We start from the raw sequence: 27,997 nt of genomic DNA on the forward strand, positions 1-27,997 counted from the left end.
GCCCGCCGCAGCCAAAGAAAGAGCAATGGCGGCGCGTTAGCCCCGGCCCGGCGGCTGCCCACCTCCCCGCCCCGCGCCGACCGCAGCGGATGCGCGCCTCGCCTCAGGCCCCGGCGGGAGCCTAGCGGGGCCCCGGCGGCCGCCGCCGCCGCTTCTCCTCCTCCTCTTTTTCCTCCTCCTCCTCCTCCTCCTGCTGCTGCAGCGGGCGCGGGCAGCTCGGGGCGCCCCTCAGCCCCGCGGCGGCCATGGCCACCGAGCTGGAGCCGCCGGCGGCCGGCGCCGTGGCGGGCGCGGCGCCGCTGGAGGCGGAGGAGGATGAGGAGCACTGGCTCTACGGGGGTAGGTACCGCCTCAGGCCTCGCCCCGGGCCGCGGGGTGGGGGGGGGTTAAGGCGAAGCAACCGGCCGCTCCCCCGGCATCTCCCCCGGCCCCCCCTGAGGGGATGGCGGCGGGGTGTCCCCTCCCGGCCCGGTGCGGGAGGCGATGGGGAGGGGGCCGGAGCTTTATCTGCCTTTTTGCGGGGGGGTGGGGTGGGTTATTGTCCTTCTCACAACACCGTGAGGCAAAGGGGTTAACGGGACGCTTGGTTACAATTTCAGTTTCCTAATTATCCTGGTATTATGAACCTGATGGGTGCGGGTGAACCCCCGGGGTGACAGGGCACTGGGGGGGGGGGTGTCTGGGAAAAAGCACAGGGGGCTCTACTTGAACCTCTTTGTCCTCGTAGACTTTCCAGCCGAATACTAATACGTACTTCTCTGTTTCTCGTACATAAAGACCTTCCTTCACGGCTGATTTCAGGTCCTGACGTGACGTTTGCCTTTACTCTTCCTGCCGCGGGACCTGGGATGTGTGTTGAGTTTTATTGGGTGTCAGTGGGGTGAGACTTCACTTCTCCAGAGAGGTTTTGTTTGTTGGCTTGTTTTGGGTTTGTTTTTTTTTAGTTGCTCTATTTCTGGTTGAGCTTTGTTGAGAACATTGGGGTTACAGTGCCTTGGCGCTACGAGGTGTTTCTGTAGCTGTGAGGCATTTTGAGCTTAAATTTAGCTTTTTTTTTTTCTTTCACTTGAATAACTTTCCCTTTTTATTATTACTGTTTTTGCAGATGACACCACTGGTAAGCAAGAAGATGGACCAATCTCTGGGTAAGTCCAGAGACTGTTTATTCATTATAACTATATATTCTCAAGACCATGCTGTCTTGAGCACAGCTTCAGGAATGCTCTACAGAATCACAGATTGCTATGGGGTTGGAAGGGACCTCTGGAGATCATCTAGTCCAACCCCCTGCCAGAGCAGGTCCACCCAGAGCAGGTTGCACAGGAACGTGTCCAGGGGGTTTGAATGTCTCCAGAGATGGAGACTCCACCACCTCTCTGGGCAGCCTCTGCCAGGGCTCTGCCACCCTCAAAGTGAAGAAGTTCCTCCTCATGTTTAGATGGAACTTCTTATGGTCCAGTTTGTGCCCATTTCCTCTTGTCCTATCCCTGGGCACCACTGAGAACAGACTGGCCCCATCCTCCTGACACCCACCCTTTAAGTATTTATAGGCGTTGATCAGATCCCCCCTCAGTCTTCTCTTCTCCAGACTAAAAAGACCCAAGTCCCTCAGCCTCTCCTCGCAAGAGAGATGTTTCAGGCCCCTCATCATCTTTGTAGCCCTCTGCTGTCCCCTCTCCAGCAGTTCCCTGTCCTTGAACTGGGGAGCCCAGAACTGGTCCCGGTGCTCCAGATGGGGCCTCCCCAGGGCAGAGCAGAGGGGGAGGATGACCTCCCTCCACCTGCTGGTCTCCAAAAGCTGAGGGCCAGGTCCAAAGCTGGTGGACCAGGAGCCTGGCCTTTTCCCATCCCACGGGATCATCCCCAGCCGCCACGTTGGGGCTGGCACAGCATTGATGGATTCGGAAAGTGAACTGGATCAGTCAACTGATAGGACTCAAAACTAACTTTTAAACCCTTTTTTCTCCCTCCCTGATTAGTTTTAAATCAGATCTTTTTTCCCACTTTAATTCCCTGGGGAAAAATGGTGCCTTGAAGATTGGCCTTTTTGCTGGCCTGGCATTGGTCAAACTGTGGCCTGTGCTTTAGCCTGAAAGAGCTAAAAACCTTGAGCCTGGGTTAAAATCTTGATGGGATCAAATCAACAGATTATATGAGCTCTGTGAAGTATGTGGTTTGGGTGAGACTTCCAGACAGAAGCGTTGGGGACAACTCAGTGACCAGGTTTGCTTTCTGTGTCTGTCCTTGCTCGTAACTCCCCTGTATTTGTAGCGGTGTGTTTTGCACTCTCAGCAGAAATGTTATCTGTTTGCCATTTTCAAATATAACATGCTTTTTAGAAGACTTGATCTTCATTGGGCTTCTGTGTGCTCAGCACCTTCAAAAGTTCAGTTTGAGGTTTATTGTCCTTTCAGGTCATTGTGAATTCAGTATCTGGAATTTCTGAGATTGTTACGGATACTGTTCTCCTTCTGTAATAAGCGTCCTGTGCTCAGGGAATACGAAAACTTGTTCAAAACCAAGTTTTAGGCAGAATTGATAAATTGTTACCTAAAAACATCAAACGAACTTTGTGAGAAGGAACAACTTAGCTTAGACAGAAATTTGCCCCATCCCTGGAGGGGTTCAAGGCCAGGCTGGATGGGGCTTTGAGCAACCTGGTCTGGTGGGAGGTGTCCCTGCCCAGGGCAGGGGGTGGCACTGGATGGGCTTTAAGGTCCCTTCCAACTCTAACCATTCTACGATTCTGTGAAATTTACTTCTGACTTGCATAAATCTTTTGTTCCTTGTCACTTTCATCTGAATGTGACCTTACTTTACAAGCAGGACTAAAAATCTGAATTTCCAGCAACTGTCTGAAGTAACCGCAAGATGCGTGAAGGAAGAGTATTGGTGCTCATGCTCGCTCTCCTTTTCCTATTTTTTTTCAATTTTCCCTCTTGCTTTTTTTCCTCTTCTTTGTTGTACAACGAGAATCTTCCTGACTGAGGAGCTGTGGGGTGTTTTAAGAAAAATAACTCTTTGTTTGCTGTGGTGTGGACACCTGCAGTTCCGGGGATACGCTGCTGCCTTGTCCACAGTGTTTGTCTCTCCCCACGAAGCAGAAACCAGCGTCGTGTGGGACGCAGTATCCCTTAACATTCCTTAACATAAAGGATGCATTAAATGCCCCCAGCCTGGGCAGGATGCTCTTAATCAACGATGCACAGGGTTCTATTGCCATTCTGGGGAAATTCAATAGCTGCGTCATTTTTTTTGCGTGGGGATGATGGCTGCGGACCTGGAATTGTTCATTCCTGGGAAGCAAACAGGGTAGGGAAAGGCTGTTACGAAGCAAATGTTTATTTGAACTCCCGGTTCATAAATTTTAATGCACACCCACAGCTACTTCATGTGACTTGAAGCTGAAGGTAATACTTGTCACTCTTAATTCAGTCATCTTGGATTCTTGAGAAAATTCTGGGGTTGAGGTCAATGTTGAGAGTTGCGTGGATTTGGCAAACAAAATGCACGTAGTTTTGGAGCCATCTGGGAGGTTTTCTCCAGTGGCACATCTTCTGGTCCTTGGTCACAGCCTATGTCTGCAGCTTTGAAGTACTTTTAGAGGCTGATTTTCCTTTTGACATCCTGCTACTTCTTATAAATTGGAGTGTCTTCAGCTGTCACTTCAGGAACTTGAAAAGTGGAACCTGCATTTCCTTGGCTTCATGGTTGAATTTCTTTGTGTATGGGGCTTTTCTAATGTGGGAGCTTCAGACACTGCTCAAATTGTTCTTGTTTGTTCTTCTGTTAAGCTCAGGAGCTGCTGAGCTTCTGAGTTGCGTTAGTGTGATCTTTTGGCTGCCTTGTTTGATGTCTCCTTTCCTGCTGCCTCTGGAACGGCTTTAATCTGACCAGTGTTTGGATTCTGTTAGGTGTTACCTGTGTTTCTTTTGAAGATAATCTTCTGGATGTTCGTTATCCAACATGGGGTTTTAAATTAATAGCAACGTTTCCACAAAGTACTGGTGGAGAATTGGGCTGCCTGGACTGTTCTAATTGTCTCTGTTGAAAAGCCAGAATTATTTTGAAATTCCACTAGGTCTTACCTACGACATCAAAGAAAAATGCTCTCTCTTTGCATTTTAGTTTTGTAACACTTGGCATGCTCTTTTCTAGCACGTGTCTTCCAATTTGACTTTCTTGCTTGGCTAATGTAATAAACAATGTTAATGTATGTACAGCCTCTTTAATTGGAGGTAACTCTGAGCCTAACCATTGTTGCATTAGGACTAATTTGAAATGAATGAGAAGATTGGGTGGATAATTATCTGTCTTTTCTTCTGTGAATTTTAACAACTCATTAATTTAAACTCTTTGTAGAAACACTAAAATCACTTCTTCCTTAATTTCTATGGGACAGATGCCTTTAGTGCTTACTAAATGTAGGTATAATTATTAGCATCCTTAAGGACAAGGTGAAGTTTTGCTTATTGTGGTCTCATTCCTGTCGGTTGTGACTGTGCTGAGCCAAAGGTGGGAGCTGTTAGAGCTGCCACTTCTGTATTCGCTGCTGAGCGGTGTTTGGCTGCAGCCACGCTGTCTCCCGGGCGTTCTTTGGAAGCACTAAACCCGTTCTTTCCAACAAAAGCAAAGCCAAGGAGGGATGATTAACTTCTTGTCGTATAGTTGAGCTCACTGCCAGCACAATAAATGCAGTACCTGAATAAAGCCATTATATGAAAGTCACCTGGATGAGTGCTTAAAACTGTTTATAGCTTAACCTCTCCATTGGGCTTGGCCCCTCTCTTTTATTTGTCGTGTTTACCAGACATGCAGAATCTTCTCATCCTTTGCAAGATGCTCCTCAGGAGAACCGGCCGGTCAGCAACGAAGACCGAGAGATGTCGCAACACGTACGTGTTCCTCTGCAGATGGTAGACCTAGTTATTTTTGTGCTTCTCGATACTCATGGATAAAAAGATATAAGTGTAAAGATGCCTCTGATGCTGTGATCTGGCAGAAAAAGCAGAACCTGACGTTACCTCCAGCTCAATAATTAGTATGACTTCTGGAGGGTCAGTAAAATATGGGAAATACTGGGGTAGAAAGCCCAAAGTGCTGGGAATCAGTTTTGATTCAGCCTCAGACCTCGGAGAATGCAATCTAGCGGCTCAGTGCTGAAGGCGTAGGAGGAGACTTCCTTCTCCACCCCCTTTTCCTCGAGTCATCTTGATGGGTTTATTTTCTGCCTCTGGGGTACATCAGGAGGGCTCACACGGAGTTCTGACAAACCCGTGTGCCGTGGAAAAGGAGGGAGGGTGAGGAACACCTTCCTCATGCCCTTTTGTGAGGTGTTAATTCAGCTCCTGCACCCAGAGCTGCACTGCTGGGTACCTGGGAGACGTCCTTTGCTTTTCCACCCCAGCAGTGGTGCTGCGCTGGGGTCCAATCCGCAGCTGTAAAGTTCTTATGTAAAGTTAAGTGATTGGGGACTGTGTTAAATAAGCCAAGCCGAGCTCCGCTGCACCTTCCTGCCACAAAAGTTGTGGTAAGAGAATATTAACTCCAAGGTTCTTAGGTAAAGCATGGTGACTGTATTTTTGGTGATTTTTATTTGTGACTGCACACTTTCACATGGGCCCGTGAAGGAGATGTGTCAGAAAAGCCCTCGCTCTTGCAAAAGGAGTAGAGGAGGGGAACTGTGGGACATGATGAAATTCCTAGAACCGAGCTAAACCTTCCCCACCTTCAGGAATCTTATCCTGATTCTCATGTAGGGTCACTTCTGCAAAGGACGGGGCAGTTTCTTTGTGGGCCCTGTCCGTTTATGTTGAAGGCTGGTTATTTCCATGGGTTTTGCCTCCAGAGACACCTTTGTGCCATAGAAAGTTTTGTCTTTATATCAGAATCATCCTTTCTAATAGTCCTTCATCATACGAGCTTTGTAAGATTTGGCTTACTGTCCCAGGGAATTTATCAGTTTTATGTATTAATGAGCTCCCGTCTGCTTTTATCGTTGCTAGGCCCTTCCAAGTGGTGAAGATGATGAAGATGACAGCGATAGCGACAGCGATGATGACGACGTGAAAGTTACTATCGGCAACATCAAAACGGGAGCTCCGTCGTACATGTATGTGTCGCTGATTATGGTGTCGGTTTTTGAGCTGAGGTAGCTCTAGCGCTTTAATTGGGATTGAAGGTGGTGATGAGAGCTCTCTGTCTTCTGGAAGCAATGGCTGGACAACCGGGATGGGATTAGAAGCTGGTGGGCAGCTCTGTCCTGCAATTGCTTGTTGGAGAATCCATCTATAAAATAGGAATGATAATTCATGGGTCTGCTGTTGGAAAATTAACTAAATAATTACTGTGCTTCATCAGGCAGTCAAAGGTGGGAAGTTACATTTAACTCATCATCTGTGAAAACTTCAAGAACCAAAAATCTGTATTGATGAGAATTTGCATAAGCAGTGAATTAACTAATTTCCAACTGACTGATTTTTCATGATTGAGAAATGGTGAGGCTGGATTTGCGAACCAGGAAATTATGTCACCGACTTAAAAGTCTACCTAATTTGCATTGAATAAGAAAATAAGACAGCGTTTTTGCTTGCTGCTGGCAGCCTTCCTCGTAAGGAAATTACTTGCGTGTGCTTTGCAGCGTATTCCAATTTTTCCACTTCATGGATAACTTCCTTCTCTTGTTGGAGAGGTGGTTGCAGCCTGATGGATTACTCGGAATAGCAATGCTCCGTCCCTTAGCAGCTCGCTAGATATTTGCAGACAAATTTGCTTCTTTTACCTTTCCCTTCCCATCCTGTGATCTCTGTGCAGCTCTGATTTCCATGTTGTTCACTTCCATTTAAATACCGAGTCCGTCCCTGGGCAGAACGGTAACAACCGCTCTTGGAAAGAACCTTTCCCTTCATGTTCAAGACAATCCTCTTGCGTTGAGTTGTTGGCCGATAAGTACATTTGCTGCGTTTCTGTAGGGTTAGAGATGAAATCTCACTTTTAAGATGTTGAGACTTAGAGAGGCCCAAGGGAACTAAGCATCTTCTGAAGGGTGTCAGGGCTTGAATCTATTTTGCATGAAAATCTTCAACCGAAGTGATTTGTTCCAATACCAATGTAGTGATTCTTTTCCATATAGGGGAACTCCTATGAATCTAAACTTAAAAACGGGTAGAGGCTATGGAGCGTCTGCTTCAGGTATTGCTCTTCTTTTTATCCTTCGCCTTTTGCAGGATTTCACTTACTGTGACACTGGCAGCTGGAGCAGCTGCAAATCTTGGTCTCTGGAAGGATATAAAATTAGTACATCTTATTTAAACTAGGAATAGTAAGTGTGTTTCCTAAGGAGAAGTGCTCCTAGGACAGTCTGGGGGCCCAGGGTGCAATGGAATGATTTGATTACTCGTCACCGATTATAATTCTATTTAAACTAGAAAAAAATACATTGCTTATTACTTTTAAAATAAAATAAAAAAATATAAATAGAGTGTTTCTAAACTGTGTTGTTGCACTGGAGCCAAACCATCTAAATTGCCTGGAGAAGAACTTTACCTGTGTGGTCAGTGCCCGGAGCTACTCGTGGTGTACGATACTAAAAGAAACAAACTCCGGCCTTGAGTATCAGCAATGGGTATTCCTGCAGGTGAAATCTTCCCCGTCGTTCAGTTTAGTTTATGCTGTATATTGAGACTGGGATTCTCTCCTTTCTCATATGCGAGACTGTCCTGTCATGGGCTTCGTATATTTCCTTCCATTAATTTCTTTACGCAAATGACTTCTCTTCTGATGGAGAAAATAAGAACAAGTTCCCCTTGAAGATTCTGTACCCGACAGATTTTTCTGCCTCCAGTTAGTACATGGCCCGCTTAAGACTGATCCTGAAAAAGTCTCTTGTTCTGAGAAAATGTGTGTGTCTTGGGAGGGAAAAGTAAATATTTTGCCTGGGGAGAAAAAGAATTAATTATTTTTTTTTTTTAATTTGGGGTAAATTTCATGCATGCTCTAGTAATTGACTCCATTTGTCTGTAGTGCCAATCTGGGTTGAAATTGCTTCTCTGCTGTTCAACTGCAAGCGCTTAATACTCTCGCTATTTATTTATAGAGTAACTGAAGTCATTTTTATTAAAAACTTGATTGTGGTTACCTACGCGCTGTAACGCCAGCAAGGAATTCACAGGAGCGCTTTAGTTTTGACTGGAGTAATTTGCTCAGCAAATTAGTGGATTAAAGGCATTGCTTTAAAAGTAGTAACGGTTTCTCTCTCTCTCCAAAGCCAAGCTGCAGCCCAAAGGTATTGACTTAGATGCCGCAGGGAATATAAATGGATTGCCTGTTATAGAAGTGGATTTAGATTCATTTGAAGACAAACCGTGGAGGAAACCAGGTGGGGCCTCACAGTTTCTTGTGGTAAATATTTTCTGCACTTTTAGTTGTCTCTCTTTTTTTTATTTTCACATGTCATTTCTGTCCATGTATTGCTGCCAGGGAACAGGGAAGTCGGAACAATGCGTGTTGCTCAGCCTCTGATGCCCGTCTGGACAATCAGTGACTTCTACTGATTGATCAAACCCTGCTTCTACCTAAAATTGGGTTGCATTTACTCTATTTCACTTCCCTGAAGGGAACGAACGACTATTTTTTTTTTTTTCTTTTATGTTCTATTTTACTGATTTCCTAATTCCAGAAAATACTGCGCTGATATTAATACAAATAATGTTTCTTGGGCTTTAAGCCCGTTGAGAAGGATCAAGATTTGGCTGTTGATGATGCGTGCTCTCCTCTTCACGTGCGGCAGCTTCCTTATTCTGTCTCCCCACGGCTCCGCTCAGCGTCGCCCCCGAGCACCCTTCTCCTTGGGGTCCTGGGGATGCCCGCGCTTCTGCAGGAAAGTACCCCTCGCAGAGGGCAGCGATGGTGAGAAGTACCACGTGAGCACCTCGTGATAGGAAAGCCATCTTTTTGTGTTGAATTCTCCTCCTGCAAATCGTTGAATAAAAGGAAGAAAAACACTGTCTACCCTGACAAGAAAAGCTAGAATTTATGTTTTAGAAAAGCTGCGTTGCCTAATTCTTCACTAGATTCTGTCCCCAGGTGCGTCACTGTGAGTGAACAGTCCCCACTTAATTTTCTGGACAATATTATCTGGACTGTCCAGAGAAATACTACTTTGTGCAGCAGTTTTTAATATGCACATGGTCTCTTTTGACTTCCTAATTAGTTAGCATTAGGGAGATTTCTACTCGGAAGCAACTCTTGCATGACAGCTGCAGGATGCTACAAATAGACATCTGGTTTTCAGCTGAATTTGATAGAAAAATAAATGAAGAAACCAAAGAAATCCATATTTTTGCTGTGCTACTCATAAAACACGCCATGACGAAATGTTCACTGAAGGAAAAAAATCCACTTGCCTCTTCCCAGAAATAATTCTTCTCCCTGCGAGCCCCTGTACTTCTATTTATCTTTCAGAAACATTGCTGTGCTGTGTCCGTAGTGCTTTTATAAGCTGTCTGATGTGGTTTTGGTATCTCTTGCCCACCCGAAATGAAGGGCATTGGAGTACAGAAGAGTGCTCACAGCTCCATTGATGTGTCGTGGTATCACACCAGCACCAAAGCAATAGAAATAGAAACATGGAAATATAGAATGTAATAAAAATCAAGGCCTTTCTTCTGCGGGGGATTTCCCGTTGATTGTGAAGCGAGAAAGAGGGGCTTAGGAAGAGAGTGAGTTAGAAGGAAAACAACGAAGAGAAAATCAGAGATAAAACATGGAAATCATCATGGTGACATCCCTGGACCAAAATGAAGCCAATTAGCCTTAAAACAGTGTTGAGGCAGGGATAGAGGGAAGCTGTCTGCAGAGGTGTGGCTTCTAAGTTTATCTAATTGGCAAGTAGCTTGTTACTCAAAAGCCTTTCGGGTGTATGTCCTTTACAGCTAATCGTTCAGCAAGTTGGTGTCTCTTTTAAGGAGTGAGAGGAAGAAGAAATACGGTGTGGAGGAACTGATAGAGGCCTGAAATATAGGCCGATAAAATAGATATGTAAATGTCGTGTTGCTGAGTCTGTGTTGGGGAAATTTGCATATTTGGGTGGTACAACAGGAAGAGCTGCCTGCCCAGAAGATAAACTTAAACCTCACTGTAGACATCCAAGCTCAGCGTGGTCAAAGTGTTTTGCTTAGCCCTCTTGGATCAGCTCCTTCTTTTAGAATTGGCCTGTCTGGGAACCCCCTTGCGAGGGGGGTGTTTGAGGGACACAGCAGGGCTGGAAGATGCTTCCTGACAGAGTTAGTTGTAGCTAAGCTTGTCCCTCTGCAGCTACGTTTTCTTGGCAGGCGGTTTGTGGCCACCTCTCTTACTCAGAAGGGCTCATGCTGAATTGACAGTCTTCTGTGAAAGGTGCCAAAGTGAGATAACAATCTCGGAATGCTGTAGTTTGGATCATGACTGAACTGTAATTTCTTGTGTAGTCTGAGATGTATTGATAAAAAACTTCCATTGTAGCCCTGTTTCACGAAATGGGCGAGTCCCAGAATCTCTTCTCAAAGCAGCAAAGGCAACGATGGTCAGGAGCAGAACGTGTTGGCTTGGCTCCACCAAGAAAAAGGGTCTGTGCCACCATCCCGTTTTTGTGGTGGTAGCTGGAAGCCTCTTTCCTGTGCTCTCCCCAGCACTCAACTCATCTGGAAAATTGCGAAAAACTATTCTGAAAAAATCTACAGCCATCTCCACTGTGGCACAGAGGCTTCTGACAGAATGAAACGGGGAGGAAGCTGTGCTCTCTTAAAGGATTTTTATTTTCCTAACTATTTAAGCAGATAAAGGACAATTTGAGAAAGCGAGTCTGCTAGAATCCCTGTGTTAACTTCTGCTCCCTTTGCCAGGCGCTGATCTTTCTGATTATTTCAATTACGGATTCAATGAAGAAACATGGAAAGCTTATTGTGAAAAGCAGCGACGGCTTCAGCTTGGACTGGATCCCGCGCCTCCCATCAGCACTGAAAATAAGATCACGGTAGGTGACGTGTTACTCCTGCATGTGGCTATGATAAAACTGGGACTCGTTTTTGTAATCCCAGAGACGAGAGCGTAAGAGCAGAAGATACCTTAATACTTAACTGTTCTGTGTTCCTTTTGGTGATACGAAATACAAAAATGTATCTTTGAAGATTAAATCTCTCTGCTAAAAATCTTTTCTCTATGGAACGAACAGTCCCGGTTGCCTGCCAGGTTTGAACCACTGCAGTAGCCAGATTTGAGTGAATTCCCGGTTGGCTTGGAGGCTCCCCAGCTCTAGGGGTGCCTGGTTGGAAGGTCCTGTGGATGTGAGAGGCGTAGAGAGGAGCTGGGGGTCCGTGGGGGTCTGGGCTGCCTCTTGTACAAGTTTGGAGACTTCTTTGGCTATCAACCTTTCCAGAAGCCCATTAGGTGGCCAACAGCTGTTAAATCAGAATTTCACCCAGAGAGTCAATACAGCAGGTATTAATATTTCCAGTTTTGACTTAAGGAAAATGTGAAAAAGCATAAGAGGTTATTAAACTTTTGGAGTTCTAAGGGGAGGCAGTGGACAGCAGGCTGAGGCTGGAATAGCCAGCTAGTTTCCACAAGTGTCTGCCACCTTGCCTGAGGAATAGGTTGGTTGTTTGCAGGAGTCCTGTGATTGTTCCTCAAGGGAGGAGGAAAGGGAGGAGCTCTTTTCCTTTGCTGAGGGTTAACCTCTGATGCTACATTCACTTGAAAGCAAGGGCACTAACCCTGTGTGTGATATATCACCTTCCATAGGTTCAGCAAGGAAGAACAGGAAACGCTGAAAAAGAAGTGGAAAACAACATCATCAAAACAGAATTCAAAACAGACTTCTTGGCTCTGGTGGGAGGACGCATGAAGGCTGGGCCTCCTCCCAATAGGTAAGAGATGATGCAGACACAGACCTGGGTGCACCATGGTCTCCACAGGGGTAGCTGGGATCCACCTGGGCCGCATCTGAGTTCCCTCAAGCCTGAAGCAGAAGAAGCTTTTAGACTTTACAGGAAGCTACTGTGGTCATTGATTAACTGTTGTCTTCAGCTGCCATTTACCTCTCCTTGGTGGTATCTTCAGGATGGTGGTGTACAGGGAGGGAAAGCTCTCCCAGCTGAAAGGACGCTTCTCTGGGAGTAGAAAAAACAGGGCAAATACCTCCACTTTGAGGGGTTACGTTGCTGGCTGCTTGTGCTTACTTGGCTGCTTCTTACTCCCACGATGTTAGTCTTTTCCTCTTTAAATTGAAGTGGATTATACGCTTGGCAGCTGATAAGAGGAGCTATTGGTTTCTGAAGCTGTATGCTACGCCGCTTGATGTGTGCTAATTAGTGATTTTCTCCAATGAGAGAGAGGATCCACAAGGCTGGACAAAGCAAAACACTTGAGTCATTTTGATTGGCATCCTCTGCTGGGAAAAGCGCTTTGACCTTAGGAGGTTGATGGCTTTTTTTAATCAAAAGCTTCAGAAAAACAAAGCTCTGTGAAACCAGAAGAGCCAGAGCTTTGGGATCTGTGTGTTTCTGGTGCTTTATTCACATCACATCATTTGCACACCTGCCTTGCAGAAATCAATCTCGCGTTGCAACTTTCCGCTTTGAGAAGAGATCCCGCTATATGCTTCAAGCATAAGCGTTAAAGCTTGACTTAGTCTGTTTGCATTTAAACACTTTGCTGTTCCCTGTTGTAGTGCCAGCAAATGAAGCAGGTTCGTTTCCAGCTGTTATTTGTATCTCATGAGATTTTTTGAAAATTTACACCACTGCAGATAAGCTGGTGTTGCTGCAGCAGAGCTTTACGTTAGGACCAGAACAAGTATCTTCGTAACGGCAGCAGCGTTCAAACCACGGGCTTGGCAATGAGTTGTGAGCAGGTTTCAGTGAGAAAACTTTATCTCGCCAACTAGCCAGCATTTTTATATCCGCTTTGTCTAAATTTCAGTCTGAGATAGAAAATTCTACAGTCCAACTCGGAAAAGTGCTGACATTTTTTGCCCTAACTGCAGGAAAACATGTCTGAGGCCATATTTATACAAATCAATCGTTGCATGAATATAGGAGGAGAGATTCTTAAACCTCAGCTGCGGGTGCTTCTCTCTCTCACAAACCTTTACTTGTGACCTTACGATGAGGTCCTATAAAAATGTTCTTCCCCTAAGAGTGACCTGGGTATGGAGATAAAAACATGGAAAATTGTAGGTTCTGTGACTGGCTTCCACTGGTGCATAGACAGCACTGTTTCTTGGCTACAGGAATGGGTTTGTTTGGTTTTTTTTTCCAAAGATTTAGCCTTGATTTCATCGAGGGCAGCAGCAAAACTTTTGGCTTCAATAGAAACAGAGTAGACCCCAGGGAGGTGGACTAGAAAGTGTCTGAGAATCCAATTTATAATTAACTTCAGTGGTATGAGGAACACCTGGAAGATTGGACAAAAAGCAGGAAAAACTCTGAGCTGGTAACATGAAAGGCTTCTCTTGATAAACATTCTCCGTTTTCTCCAAGCCTGATCTGGGAATGATTATTGAGATCTGGAGAGTGAGTAAAGGATCAGAGTGTGTAATCCGTGTTATTACGCTTGTATGGGGTCATTCTTTGGGTTGTGTTTCTGGGTGTTCAGAGAGACCTAACTCGCCCCTGGATGCAAAGCTCAAATTGCTCAAAAGCAAAAAAAGGCCTTCTCATTCACCTCTTGTCCAACTTGAGCGCTGCCTCTAGAGATTTTTCCCCGGTGGAAAAGAATGTACGAGAGAAATCTGTCTAATAGTGGGGAAAACTGCTCCTTCTAATGTCTTTGAGCCTAAAAAGATGCATCTGCTTTGTACCAGGAAGCTGGGTGGGACAATTGATGTGATCGGTGGCCAGGCAGGCACAATCAGGAGAGTAGAAGGAAGACGTCGTGATAAGCACGCCTCTGAGGAAAACCCAATTCAGGTGAATGTTTTGTGTAGTCTTTATTAATTTCTCGTTTTTATTGCGCTTCTAGTGAACCCTGAGCAAATGCCTGTGTGTTCCTGACCTCTCGTGTCCCTGTTTCTGTCTGCAAAGCAGTAGGTAGTTTGTCAGCCCCTGTCGAGGTGGATGCATGGGTCGTTCCTTTCTGCAGGGAATTGATTTTTCCTCTTAAAAGCTTTATCTTGCTAGGATGTAGGGCTTGTTCTTTGAAGACTGGCCTTCCCAGCTGAATGATAAGGCCCAAGTTCCTTTTCTCCTCAGCTCTCCCAAAGTATTCCTTGCGATGCGTAGCAGGGAGGCTCTTAAATGGATTATTCCCTTCCCCTCCTCTGTCGGGTGGGAATCTCCAGTTCTGCAGTGGAGGACTTTTATCTGGGGCTTGTGTTTCTCTTTACTTGGAAGTAACGTTTAGTCTAAGCATCATTAGATGCAGCCCACGCTTCAGGCTTAGGGTGGGCCTGTGTTACTGGATCTTGTCACTTAAAAGAAATAACAGCTTGGGTTCTAAAACTGGGCTCAGTTCTGATCTTGCGTGTTCAGTGTATGGCCATGATGTTCTGGTTGGCCTCTAGGTAGGAAGGTGCTACGTGTAAGGTTTGAGGACCATCTGCCGAGAACTCTCTCTTAACAACCTTCCTCCTCCCAACAACTCCTAACTCACAAAAAAACCCCAAATGTGGAACCTTTCCCTTGAATAGATGCAATTTCTGGTTTTGTTTTCACATGTGTTTTCTTTGTCTGTTTATTTTTTTCGGTTTTCTAAATTTTGCCAACAGTGGCCCAAAAAAAGAATTGTCCTAAGAGAAAGAATTTGCTGGGAAACGGTGGCTGTTCCTCCCGCTTACAAGCATTGATACCTGTATTTCCAGGTCATCCTGGTATCTCTGCACATTGATCATTCCTTCAGCGCCAGCGGGTACCTGACCTGCTCTTGTCAGGCAGATGGGAATCCGCTCTTCCTTTCACCTACCTGGGCACAATCTAGAGCAGAATTTGGCCTCTCGCTGCCCTGAGGAAAGATAAATTGGGTTAAAAAAAAGGAAGCAGTACTGTGTCACCCCCAAATATGGCAGTTCCCGTGGACAAAAGGTGTTCATCAGACTGAAATGTCAGCTGTCTTGCCCAGTTGTGTACACAGCCAGAATCTAGTCTCGCTGCTCTTCTGCATGAGAGGAGATACCTTGCTAAGCATATTGATCTTGTTGAAGATGGGAAGTTGGACTAGGTGACCTTTAAAGGTCCCTTCCAACCCAAACTATTCTATGAGTGCTTTGATCAACCTTCCTTCCTCCCCAAAAGATGTTATCCCCTGGCTACAGCGTAGCCTGGTCTCTCCAGGTATCGTAGTGCTGCCTTTTTTGGGTGATGTGCTCCCTTTATGCCAGCACAGTGAGGTCCTGCCTGCAGGAGCAAGGAGATTAAAATGCTCTCTTCTCGTTCCTCTGCCTTCTAAGGTCCTTGGAGACCACGGAAGTAAGCCACAACCCCCCCAGCAGCCCCAGCAGCCATCACAGCCCCAACAGCCACCTCAACAACAGCCGTTTGCACCACCAGCAGGCCCGCCGCCTCCCCCGCTCGCTGGGCCACCTCCACCACACTTCCTCCACCCTCCTCCACCAGTTACTTCTGTTCCACCTCCCCTGCATCCTCCAGGTATGTGTTCACACGGCAATATGTGGTGATCTGAGGCTGCAGATCTGATCTTAGGGTGTCCCAGGCTTGGAGCAAACCAGAGTTTTAATTGTTAAATGTTACGGGACAGTCGAGCAATCGGGCAACGGGTCCTTAGGCCTGGCCAGTCTTTGGTCGGTGTCTCCATCAGCCTGGGTGATATTTGCCTTTGAATACTTAAAAAATGGCAGCTGTTCCTTGGGGGAAAAAAAACCCTCCAGGCTTTGTTTCCGTGAGAGAGCCTTTGGGTGCTACCAATCCGTTTGCTTTATTGATAAATGTAAAGAAATGGGTTCCTGCTTATCAGCGGAGGAAGCTGAGAACGCGGGAATCGCTGTCCTGTGTGGGATCAGGGGGCTCTTTAGTTCAGGGGCCTGTCAGGCTGTGAATGATTCCAAATGTTTCAAGGGTGATGCTGGAATTGGCAGTTCTGCAACGGCAGCTCTAACAAACAACTTTCTTCCTAATCCAGGTCGGTTCTTGGTTGGTTTATGCCTTGAAATACCGATTTGTATCTTCCTCTGTTTGTTTCTGTGAATTTTATTGTGCCAGCTGCCACCGCAGGACGATTCTTACTGCTCCTAGGAGAGTCTAGTGTCCAGCGCAGACAAGAGAGCAGTGCTTCATTTTAAAAGCAAAATATAAATAATACAAATGAGGTCTCTACCGTGGGTTTCTGACCATCGGGTGTAGTCAGCCCTCAGCATTGGCAGTTTGTGTGCTCTTATCAATAACCAGATGGGTTTGTATTGTGCTGAGAGCACTTGGCACTTGAGAAGACACTCTCAAGATAAGTCCTGTCCTTTGCCTCTCTAGTTACAGACTTGAGTCCTGAAACCTATTGAGAGAGCGGAGCTCAAATTTCTAATTATTTTTTGTCTTGAGAACCACAATACAGAAAAGTTTCACTGTCTCTTCTGTGCGTGTCTTAACTTGGTTGCCACCAAGTTTCTTAATGCATCTGCAAGATGGAGGCCAGTAGTAACCTTCCTGAGCACTGGCCAAAATGGGGCAAACTGGTGGAGAGGACAAAGAACCTTGTAACTGAAAAAGCCAAATATTTGTATTTATGCAGCATTTTCCAGGGGGCACAGGGTCTTTTTTCGGTTGACCCTTTTCAGTGCAAGTTCACAGACATACAGGCCATGGCACGATACATTTTTCTGTCTTCAGTTCCCTCTAAGTTTGCGCATCTTCTGATCCAGCGTGAGTCATGTCTGTGCCCCTGTTGCTTCTGGCTTAAATAGTGCATCGAGGTTGAAATGAAGGCCACGCTCTGGGCAAAAAGTTTAAAAAAACCCCAGCCAACAACAAACCGGCCAAAGGACTCGCTGGCGTCTGCAGCAGGTTCTCATCTCCAGCTCCTTCAGTTGTTCTAAAGGCCAAATCAATTGTTTGTGTGTTGACGCTTGAAAAAGGAATTCTCCAGTGTAAGAGAGCAGGAATGTTTAAAATTATAATATAAAGGTAAAGAGATTATCATTTGAGAAAATGATAAAGTCTGTAGGCTAGTTACTGTGCAATAGCACCAATGTTTCTGCTGGTCCGTTTGCTCAAATATGTGAAAATTATTCAAAAGTGTGCTTTTAGGTGTAGCTTGAGGAACAGAGATGACGTGCTTTACCTGTTGACCTCACTTGTTTTGCTTTATTTCCCCAGGTCTGCCACCACCCGGTCCTATTCCAGGTAGGTGGCAACTTGCTCTTAGATCCTGAACACACAGATGGCCCCATCTGAGCACTTGGATTAAGTAACGAGAGAAAGTGACACCAAGACCCATTTTAGAGCACAGTTAATTTAAGGCTAATAAACTCCAATGCAGCATTAAACTGTAGCTGCTTATCTTGTATCCTGGACCTAAATAATAATCCCTAGGGCTTCTTAATACTCTCGTTTTGTCTCCGAAGACCAATCTAGAAAGTGAAATGGAGAACTTCAGATGGCAAAAGCCACTTAGTTAATTTGAAATGGTTTAGTTTTTGTTACGGCACTTGCGCAGCAAAAATCTGAGTGACAAATTGGTATTTTGTACAGGAATTTGGCATGTGAGACTGGGCAGAACAAATACCATTTCCATCAGAAGCCTTTGCTCCCTGGTGTGCAGCAGAGATGGTGAATACTAATAAATGTAACGACCAATCTGGTGCATAAGTTAAGAACCCACTAATTCAGAGCTACCATAAAACTGAGTTTCCTCCAGCTGTAACTTTTTTTTCTTCTACCTTATTGGAAGATCTTAGGAAAAGGAGAGGGAAAAAAGCATCTAAGAGAGAGGCGTGTCTCCCCAAGTTGTTTGCAGAATAAATCTCCACTAGCTGAGCTGGAGACTTCGGGCTACCCCTTTTTTGCAGTAGGAAACATCTAGGAGGGGTTCTCCTCACCCATTTGAGGCGTTCACAGTAAGAGCTGATGAATTGTCCCCTTGCTGGCTCGAGTGCCACTGGCTTGAAAAGGAACCTTTTTATGTGAAGTCAGGCCGTTGGGTGGTCAGTCTGTTCTTGTTGGATTGGCCTGTAGAAATAACGGCTGCTTATAGTTACGGATACAAGTTTCGGAAGTTCCCTTAGGAGCGATCAGCACTTCCTCACTCGCAGGTTGGTGAAGGTTAAGGACTTTGGCTTCCAAGGCTTATGTCACTTCTGGAAGTGACCTTCATAAACTTCTGCTTAATTCTGCTTTCTTGAAGATACTGCCTTGTGATTTTGGATAATAACTCTTTATGGGTTTGACATCGGGCCCATTTTTCAAGTGTCAGACCTGTCAGACAGCTCTCTCTGCGTCAGGGTCTTCTCGGGATTTTTAAATATATATGTGCTAAGAGATTGGCTTTCTTTAAAAACAACCAAAACCAAGTGAATTCTATGTTACGTGCTTTGTAAGAGACAAAGCTACTCGTGTTAATCAACGGAGCAATAAAAATAGCTGCAGTGTGTCTGCATCCCAAAAATCAGACTTTTCTGTCTTCCGCAGGACTGTAGGGGTTAATGTTTACTCCTTAATGAGTCTTCTGTGTAAGATGAATAAGCCACAATAGAAGGTAGTTCTTCCTTTGTTTTTCTTCCCGTCACACAGCTGTAGGGTTTTAATTTTGGTAGGAGATACAGCCCTGAAGGAAAATTATTCCATCTCAAAAAGGGCCTTATTTAGTATAAAAAGATGCTTTAACAGCTTTTAACTGTAAACAGCGATGAAGCCTTGTTCCTCAGGCTGAGGTCTTGGTGATGACTTTCGTTTCTGTGTCTAGGACTGTTCCCGCCACCTCTGGCACCACCACCAGCTCTCCTCATTCCGACCTTGGATGGGTAAGACCACGCCTGGGCTGAGCTGTGGGTGCAGCTCCTCTGGCGGGAGGAGGAGAGGTGGAAAATCAGTGCTCGTAATTCTCAGTCTGGTCTGGGGTCGGGGGTGAGAGCAGAGTCCGTAGGGAATCTTCTGTGCGTTTACCTCCATTCCTCAGAGTCATGACACAGGAGGGAGTCAATAAAATCTAGGCGTGTGCTTAGGTTTAGTGCAGAGTAGTTGATAGCACGTTGTGTTACTCCACACGTTTTCCATAAAGATTCTCCCAGTACTTCATGAGCACTGGGTTATTTCCCAGGAAGCTGCCTGATGTACAGAAGGGAGGATAAAGCAGGGCAAGCAGTTGGATTACAGCAGTTTCGGAAGCTGTGGCGAAGCAGCCGCGCCTGGATGCGTTCCTGACAGTTTGTGATGCAAAGTGAAAGGGATTCACCGAAACCCTGGGTTTCCCATGAGGATGTTCCACGGACCTTCAGAGAAATTTGGGTAAATTGCTGCAAAGGGTCACTGGTGTTAGTAACTTGCATCCTTTTCTCTCTCTCCAAAGCCAGCCAGCCAGCTACAATAACAGGCAGCCTCCTCCCTTTGGCTACAACTCCGCAGGTGAGCACTGAAGATGACAGCCAAACTGCTTATAGCTCTGTTCCCTGGTGTTTGGCAGGTTAGGCTTTTCTTAACCTGATGGACATCAACTTTAGGGTCTCGCTTGTGCCCCGAACTGTCCCAGTCATGGACACACACACTGAGTTTGGCTACACCGTGAAGTGTTTGGAAAGCTGGACGGTTTGCTGCAATGGTGAATGCAGTTTTGTAGTTGATCGTGGTTTTCGGTGCAGGTACCCAGCAACAGAGCAGCTTCCCCACGTGCCTCAGCAACACCTTCCTGGGCTTGTTTGCACAGCCATCAGCTTCGCATCTCCCTGAGCTCTTCAATGCCCTCCTCTCCCACTTTATCATCTCCCTTGCCTACGGGCACGTGTTGCAGGCATCTGTCTCTTTTGGTTTTGTAATGGAAGAGGCAGTGCCAGAATCTCAGCACGTTTCCTTCCCTGTTGGCAATGCCCGTGTCCTCTCCCATTTCCTTAGTGACCAGTGGCACCTCCTTGCTGTGCTGAGCGGGTGACATGCAGGAGGTGTTGGAGTGGGTGGTGTGAGGCCGTCCTGAGAAACAGGAGCCTCGAGTGCTGTTGTATCTGCAGCTTCTCAGCAGCTGGTCCTGTTTTGGGATGTGGCCTCACTGGTCCAGCTGAGCAGGCCCCAGCACGCCAGCATCGGGATGGGGAAAGTGCTGGTGGCTCTGGGCTCCTCAGGTGGATCCTTCATTCACAACTGGTGTCCCTGGCCCTCCCCAGCTGCCACCTTGGGCGAGAAGGTACCTGGTGAGAAGTGAACCCTTGTAAGGTGGCCGAGAGCCCTGGGCTAACTAAACTCAGCTGGCTCAGATCAAAGGTGCCTTCAGCGCCCTCTGAGCTGGGATGTCCTGGAGCGATGGATTAGAACTTTTCTCGGTGGAGACCTTATGGAGCATCCTATAGAGCGGGACCTGTAAGAGAGCAAGAGCTGGGGGAGAGCGTAGTCCGTGCAGTGATGTGCAGTGGAAGGGGCTGGGGAGATCTTGCAGCGATGTCTGTAAATGTCTGATCTCACTTGTGTCTTCCTCACGGAAAAGGTGTTGACACGTCCTTAGCAAACTGCTGAAAGTGAAAAGGGAGAGTGAGGACAGGAGGGAGCTGGGCCACGGCTGTCTCCTTGGATTCAGCTGTGCCTCCAGAGGGGATCTTTGGAAAGGGAGGGGCAGAGAGGATGCTGTGAATGCTTCAGGTGAACAAGGATTCTGTTCTCTCTCTGCAGATTCGGGTTTCATCAGCTACCCACCCATCTCCACGTCCCACACGCCCTGGGTGACGACGGTGGACAAAGGCACGAGCAGTTCCAGCAGCAGCCATTGGGAATACTCGGGCTCGAGGCGCGAGAGGGAGCGGGAGAGGGAACGGGAACGGGAAAGGGAGAGAGACAGAGACCGCACCCCCACCACGAGTGAATACAACAAGTGAGTGCTGGTTTTCAGCCGAAATTATAGATTATACCAGTTTAATTTTCTGAAATGTCTGGGGAAGAGACACTTTGGATCAATAACTAGAGGACAAACAAGGAGCCGATGTCACTGACTGATCTCCTGTGCCTGGTTTTTTGTTTAAATCCAGCAGAACCAGTTACACTTGCTCTCCCACCTGTAATGTGAGGCAGGTAAATGAAACAGCCCCTCTCTGTTTACTTGGTATTTCACAGCTCGGTGTGAAGCTGCTGCTTCTTGTCATCTAAATGCAACTGTCAGATCAAAGGACAAACCACCCGTGCTTTTGCTCAGCTCTCCTGGGGAGACTTTCAGGGCAAGGAGTGCCGGTCGCCAGGAAGCAGCCAGGAAACGTAGATCCTTAACCAGGCGTTTCTGCGAGCGGTGCTGGAGACAACCACCTCGGTGGGAACTGATGTCATCTCAGGTGGCAGCGACGCTGGGAGCATGTGGGAAAGGATGCTTCCAGCCTCCCAGCGTTGGTCTAGAGAGCTAAAGTGGAGGCTTGGCTGCGAAGAGTCCTTCTAAACCCATCGCTTTTGTGTTGTGTCACAGCCAGCGTCAGTGTTTTACAGGCTTCAGGCTCAGAAATACCAACAGTCATTAAAAACATGATCAGAATGCGCATTCCTGGCAGAGGGGTGCTCCCTGCTGGGGAACTTCCCGGCCCAGGGGGTGAACAAACAGGGCAACGCTTTCCTAATCCTTTTTTTTTTTTTTTCTCTCCCCATTTTTTTCTTTGCAAACTTGGGTTGAGAGGGGGAGGAACAGAACAGAAGACAAACTTGCTACAGTTTGAAGAGCTGGAACTCCCGCACTTCCTGAGCAGGTTCATGTCACAGCCAAGTCCTGCCATCAGCAGCTCCCGAGGGCATTGTTGGCATTTCTGGGCGCTTTGGAGCGTGCTGACCTCTCCGATCACGCGTGCCAAAGCAGGGCGAGCAGTCAGGCTCGGCGCAGTCCTTTGGAGCCCTCCCAGATGTTTGATACTGGACATTTATTTGTCTGACTTGCTTCCGTGAGCGTTGGGACGATATTTCAAACTTCCTTTCTCTCAAGAATCTGAGTATTGTTTCCCACAGTGGGATTTGTTAACCCTTTAGATTTTGGCTTTCTGAAGTTGAATAAGGTGAGATGTAGAGGGAAGGGAGAGCGTGGGATGTATCTGAATTTGGGCTACATCATGCCTTGAGCAGATAGCAAGGTGTGGGCAGAAAGACCATGTCAGCCGTCCTCACAATTGGAGTTTTTGAACTCATGGGGAAGAAAATAGTCCCTTAGTCAAACTCTCACAGAAGAATTACAGGTTATTTGAGACAATAGTGTTGTGAGGTAAAATCCAGCACCAGGGGAGGCAGAATGATGAGAGGAGCGGAGCGTGTTTCTGTTGGTTTTGAACACTGTAGCTGGATATCTCGGACGTATTCCAGAAGGAATCCCCGAGACGTTGGCCACATGCCTGCTGCTGAGGTCCTCCCTTGGCAAATCCGGAGAACAAATTTTGTAACCCCTTTGCCTTGAGAGGGCAGGAGAAAGCCACGGTATTCAACTGCCTGGGCTTGTGAGCGGTGTGATAAGCAAATGGAGAAAGCTCTTTCACTGTGGTTAGAGACTGGGATTGGGCTGCAGCTTGGGTTCAATAAGCAGCATCGTCATCTTATTGTCACAGTTTTTTTTAGGAGCATCGCAAACACCTCAGCCTGCTGGTAGAGTAAGAGGTGGCAGATTTTGTTGGTGAGGATGGGATTGTACACTCCCGTAAAGATGGCTCCTGACTTTTCAGGTCCACGAGCGGTGTGTTTCTCTGCCTCACTTCTCCTTTCTCTTCTTCAGTGATGATGAACGATACCGCTACTACAGCCGAGAGCGCAGCTACGACTTCGAGCGTGACTACCGCCGGAGTCGAGATCGCAGCAGGGAGCGAGAGGATCGTCACCGAGAGCGCAGGCACAGAGACAAGGAGGAGAGCAGCAAGCATAAGTCCTCAAGACGGTAAGGGCTCTGCGGGGTTGATCTGGGCTGTTGATGGGAACACACCTTCGCTGCAGACAAGAAGGTTGGTGTTCTCAGAGTGAACTGTCGCCCTGGGTCATTCTGGCTTCCTGTGACCTGCTGATGTCCTGAGATGTGACACACAGGCAGAGAAAGTGCTCTTGGGCATGTACTCAGGCAGGAGGCAGAACTGTCTGCGATAGGGAGAGGAGTCTCGGTGTCTGTAAGCTCTCGGTGAGGCAGGAGCTGGCAGGACGTCGAATCATTGCCAGCGAAACTGCGGCACTGACTGCCAAAGGAGAGGGTGACCTGTGCTAAATGTCACCTCAACAGCAGAGCTCCCACTGCTCAGAGAGTACACACAAAGGGAAATGGAACACCGTAACGGAAGCACCAGCTTTCAGGATTCTGTGTTCTGAGCAGAAGAGAAGATCTTTTTCCAGCCTGTCATCTGAAATTCCCTCCTGGAGCAGGAGGCTGAGCGCTGCATGATCAGAGCTCTGTGCCCAGCGCTCCTCATAGCGAGGTTGGTGACAGTCTGGACACAGGTCGAACGCTTTCGGAGCAGAGCAGGATGTCCTAAAATCCCAGCTTTTCTGGAGAAGGTGTATTTGCTACAGCTGATCTTCCTGTGAGAGCATTCTTCTAGCAAAGTCTGGTCTGGTCTCTGCTCTGAGGCGCTGCTCGGTTGCTGTGCCAGTTTGTGCCAGTTTACAGCCTGGTAATGACTTGAGCAGACTTGCTCTTTTATTCTTTGGTGCTTCAACTTACTTCTTTTAGATGAAATTCATGTCAGCTCTGTAGGTAATTGCCCTTATTTTGAAATTGGTATCAGAAAAACTCCTACACGGTGACTGGAGGCAAAAGGCTGCTCTCATCCTTTCCTTAGGAGACGAATAAGTTGTCAGGAAAGGACCGATTGCTGAAAGGATGGAACCGAAGTGATGGGAAGAAAGACCACAGTGAAAATTGAATGTAAAACAAAGCTTATACCAGACTAACAAGCCAATAGCTTTAAGGGTTATTTCTCAGCTTCCTCTACTCAGAACTGAAATCTAGTGTCAGATACTCAACTGCATGAACGGGATGGAACTCGCCAAAGCAGTGTCAGGCTCTGCTGGGGAGCTCCATTTACAAACTGGGTCCTGCACGAGGTGGGAGCGAGGTCACTTCTCTGCTCCTGAAACCACGCACCAACGCTCTCTGTCTTGCTCAAAGCAGTAGGATGGGAAGCGTTCGGCAGCTAAAGCACGTGGAGGAACACTTTTTGGTTAAGGCCACTCCGAGTGCATATGGGAGTCCCCGCTGGAGGCGGTTTGAGCCTGTTGAAGGCACTTGCAGGAAGATGAAAGGGTTTCGTTGTAGTTTCCAGTTCACTGCAAATTGACCAGTCTGAAGGAAGTCACTGACGCTCGTTTAAATATTAAAGGACAGTGCGTTGTTCAAGCAGAAACCACTGCCACGTTGGTGTCCACAAGGTGGCTGAAGAAGTGCTGAGGAGAGGCAACAGCCTTTTTTTTTTTTTTTTTTTTTTCTTCCTTTTAATGACTATGAAACCATTTATTATACAAGTCAGAAAATGACTCGAAGCCAGGAGCTTTTCAGCCAGGGCTTCAGTGGTTCGGCCAGTTAGGTGTCTCTGCTGCTAAACTGGTATTCCAGCTGTGGGAAGAATTTGTCTCTACACCTGACTCTGTCCCCACTCGTGGGGCTGAGTGTCTCTGCTGTGTAACTGTACCTCCTCCTGTGATCACTTTAATCTGCTTTTTCCTGTACTCTGTGCTGTGTTTTAATTCTGCCACCTTTCAAGGCACTGTCAGCTCTAGGGAGCTCACTTGGGTTTCAGCCTGTGAGGAGAAATAATTCCACGTTTGAGGAGCAGCAGAAAATCCCCTCCTGGGTTGGGGCCAAGAGCCAGAGTGAGGAAAACCAGAGCTCCTGCCTTCCCGCTCTCCCTGATGGGAGACAGAGGCGGATCTCGGGGTGTGGGGGTTGTGTCAGGGTCAGTGGTGCAGGGCTCGGGGGCGTCCACAACCTCATCAGAGCTACTTCTCTGGGATTTCTCCCGCGTCGCAGAAATCCTGTCTAAACGTCCACATCAGTCCAGCTGCTTCTGGAAAACCATTCTGGGTGAGGAGATGGAGGAGTTCTAAAGCACAAAGCCGGTGAAGTGCCAGGTCATTTATGAGTAAGCAGAAGTAGAAACAGGATCTGCCTCCCGTTAGGAAACCCACGTTTCTCAAGCTACACCGATTCCTTTCTTGCCTCTGGTCCAGGGCTTTCCCCAAGGTGTCCAGAGAAGTTTCAGACACCTCTCAGGTTTAGGACTCTTCCTTCTTTCAGCAGCCTCGGTGCTTCACGTCAAAGCTTTTGAGATGTGTCAAAGTTGTTAGAGCTCCCTTAGGAGTGGGAAAGGACACAGAGATGTTGTCTATAAGGACTATCCAAACCCCATTTTTCCAGCAGTCTGTCCGGTGTGCTCTCTGCCCGGGCCCTGTGCTGATGCAGCCACCTCCAGCGGTTTGCGTAACCTGCCCTTGGCTCAGCCACGCGCGATATCAGATCGGCCCAAATAAACAGGAGGAAGCCTTTCGATGGCACCGGGATGCCCGCAGCACGTCTGATCTGTCTCCTGTTTACTCTAGATCAAAGCGCTCTGTCCCCACACATGCCGTGGAGTCACCGCGTGTGGGTCTCTCCTGTGGCAGCGCCGTGCTGATGCAGGCTCTGATGGAACTGTTTTCTCCCCCTTTATTCCCCCCCCCGCAGCAAACAGCACGAGAGCGAGGAGGGGGAGAGCCACCGGCGTCACAAGCACAAAAAGAACAAGCGAAGCAAAGAGGAGAAGGAGGCCAGCGAGGACGGTGCCCCGGAGGGAGAGGAGCAGGATGCCAAGGAGTAACCTCCATCAGCCCTCAGGAGGAACTCGCTCCTTTTGAGCCAGCGTGGCCATTGGTGATGTTTTGGTTGGAGGGGGGTGGGGGTTGGGGATTTTTTTATTTTTATTTTTATTTTTTCCAAGGGAAGAGAGGCTGACTCTGGGAGAGCAGCGAAGCGTGTGGCAGTGGTTTGAGAGCTGAGGCTGCACATGCAGTTAAACTTCTTTTTTTTGGGTTTGTTTTTTTTTTTTGATACGAGACAAACTACAGCAGTACTAGTATCCACAGCACTGAGCTACTCATAAACATCCCTAGGGAGAACTTTGTTGTATCAGATCCTATGGTTTCTGATGGAAGATGGCTTCAGCTGAAACTAACGCATTTAGGTAATAGTTTTTGTCTATTTTTTTTGTCATCATCATTCCTTTTTTTGAGAAATAGGACAGTAAGTGTGACTTGAAATTTATTGTCCAAAGAAAAGTGTGGTTTAGATCCTGAGAGCCAGCTTAGAGCCTGGCTTCTAGTAGTGAAAAGTCTCAGCCCCAAATAAAATTTCTTTATAGCTACAAGAAATATCTTCTGATTTCTCGGTGGCCAGGCGGGCAGCACGTGAGGAGGAACGGCTTTTCCTGGTGGGTCACGAGATCCTGCTTTGGTCTGAGGGCTTTGGGGAGCCGCAGGGTGTGCAAAGACTTCAAACGTAGCTTTTTTTTTATCCATCACAAAAATAGTTCCGTTGTATATTACACCTGTAAGTGGGAAATCAGTGGAAGACCCATAGTAAGAGCGTGAGTTTCTCTTGAATTAGTTTTGACTTAACTATTTTATTATTTTTTTTTTTACTAAGAGTTGAGCTGAATAATCCAGCCCAGTAGAGACCGTGAAGTCCCATCTAGCAGTTTGCCCTCATGGGGTTGGCTTATTTCTACTTGGTTATCACCAACACTCCTGTGCAATGCATTCCTTCCCCTTAGAGCTCACAATAAATTCAGTCAAATTCCAGAGTTTGTTTGGACTTAGTGTCAGTTGGGGAGAGCGGCAACAGAGATGTTTCCGGGTGGGAAGAACAGGGGAAATCATTTTGAGGGGTTTTGGTATGTCTAATACTTCAGATACTGCACTTCTGTTTGCGTGAGTCCACGCATCCACAAGCATCTCATTTTTAATTATCTTCCACTACTTTGACTTGTTATTTAAAACTGTCTTAAATCTTTGCCCTAAAATCATATGGTTCTGAAATGTTACACGGGGTTTGTTTTTATATTGTAATCTTGCAAGTCTGTCACGTGAAGCTTAGAACCTTCGAGACTCGGGCCAGTATAGCGCTATGGTAACAGTTTATATGCTATGACAGTGCGTTTCATGAGTCAGTAACTGCAAAACCTGTTGGGGAGAAGAAAAAAAGTGGGGATTTTGTTTGTTTTTTGGTTTTAAGGTAGCGCTTTAAACATGCTTTGAGTTCATGGGAAACACGTGTGCTGTGGGGAGGTGTGTGAAGAACCAGAGCTAAAGGGCAGGGCCTGGAATCAGCCTTCAGAGTATTCCTGCCTCTGCAGCCCTGGCAGGGTTCAGGGATACGGCGTCTCTCCGTCAGACTCGCTGCAGGAATCCCAGTGGAGAGAGGGTCAGGGCGGTGGGTTTCGGCTGCGATCGCCCGACAGCTTTCAGGAACTTAGGATGAACGTGCTTTTATCCAGTCGTGGATCGGTGTGGGCGGAGGAGAAATCACCTCAAAACTGGTGAGGAAGATTCAAGAGCACTTGGTACGTGTCCCCTGGAAACACACGTGTCTGCAGCACGATGGTAGAAGTGCTGCTGCCAGAGCATGATGGAGAGAGGCTGCGCATCCTTCCTGGGCCTCCACAAAGAGCCTCTATTCTGTAATTACAGAATCTGGTATTTTATTTTTTTTTCCAGAACATGAACTCTGAAATTGCTAGGGGAGCTGACACCAAAGAAAAGCCAGGCAGCAACCCCCAAGGGCAGTCTGAGCAGGTTTTTTGTCTTGAATTGGGGGAAAATGCTGGCAAGAATTTTACACCGAGGTAAGTGTGGGGTTTGGCCCCCAGCCAGCGCTGCTGCTTCCATTTTCGCGTGCCCAGGCGTACGTGGTG

At 47.0% G+C, this 27,997-nt stretch overlaps 1 protein-coding gene across 1 annotated transcript; it reads left to right on the plus strand.

Moving 5' to 3' along the window:
* On the plus strand, nt 1-27,126 carry LOC141465105 (uncharacterized). Its single transcript, XM_074148324.1, has 16 exons — nt 1-339; nt 1,106-1,145; nt 4,811-4,895; nt 6,006-6,112; nt 7,133-7,191; nt 8,267-8,377; nt 10,881-11,011; nt 11,779-11,903; nt 13,841-13,946; nt 15,422-15,620; nt 17,298-17,324; nt 18,883-18,940; nt 19,486-19,541; nt 20,790-20,988; nt 22,846-23,004; nt 25,774-27,126. The coding sequence occupies exons 1-16, from the start codon at nt 246-248 to the stop codon at nt 25,904-25,906; spliced, it is 1,689 nt and encodes a 562-aa protein (XP_074004425.1). The 5' UTR covers nt 1-245; the 3' UTR covers nt 25,907-27,126.
* The last annotated feature ends 871 nt before the right edge of the window (nt 27,127-27,997 follow it).

This window comes from Numenius arquata, chromosome 5, assembly GCF_964106895.1.
Source record: "Numenius arquata chromosome 5, bNumArq3.hap1.1, whole genome shotgun sequence".
NCBI lineage: Eukaryota > Metazoa > Chordata > Aves > Charadriiformes > Scolopacidae > Numenius > Numenius arquata.

Coding starts and splice junctions, on each gene's coding strand:
- LOC141465105 (XM_074148324.1), top strand. CDS start 246: ATGGCCACCGAGCTGGAGCCGCCGGCGGCCGGCGCCGTGGCGGGCGCG. Junction 11,904..13,840: donor GCTGGGCCTCCTCCCAATAG/GTAAGAGATGAT, acceptor GCTTTGTACCAG/GAAGCTGGGTGGGACAATTG. Junction 23,005..25,773: donor AAGCATAAGTCCTCAAGACG/GTAAGGGCTCTG, acceptor CCCCCCCCGCAG/CAAACAGCACGAGAGCGAGG.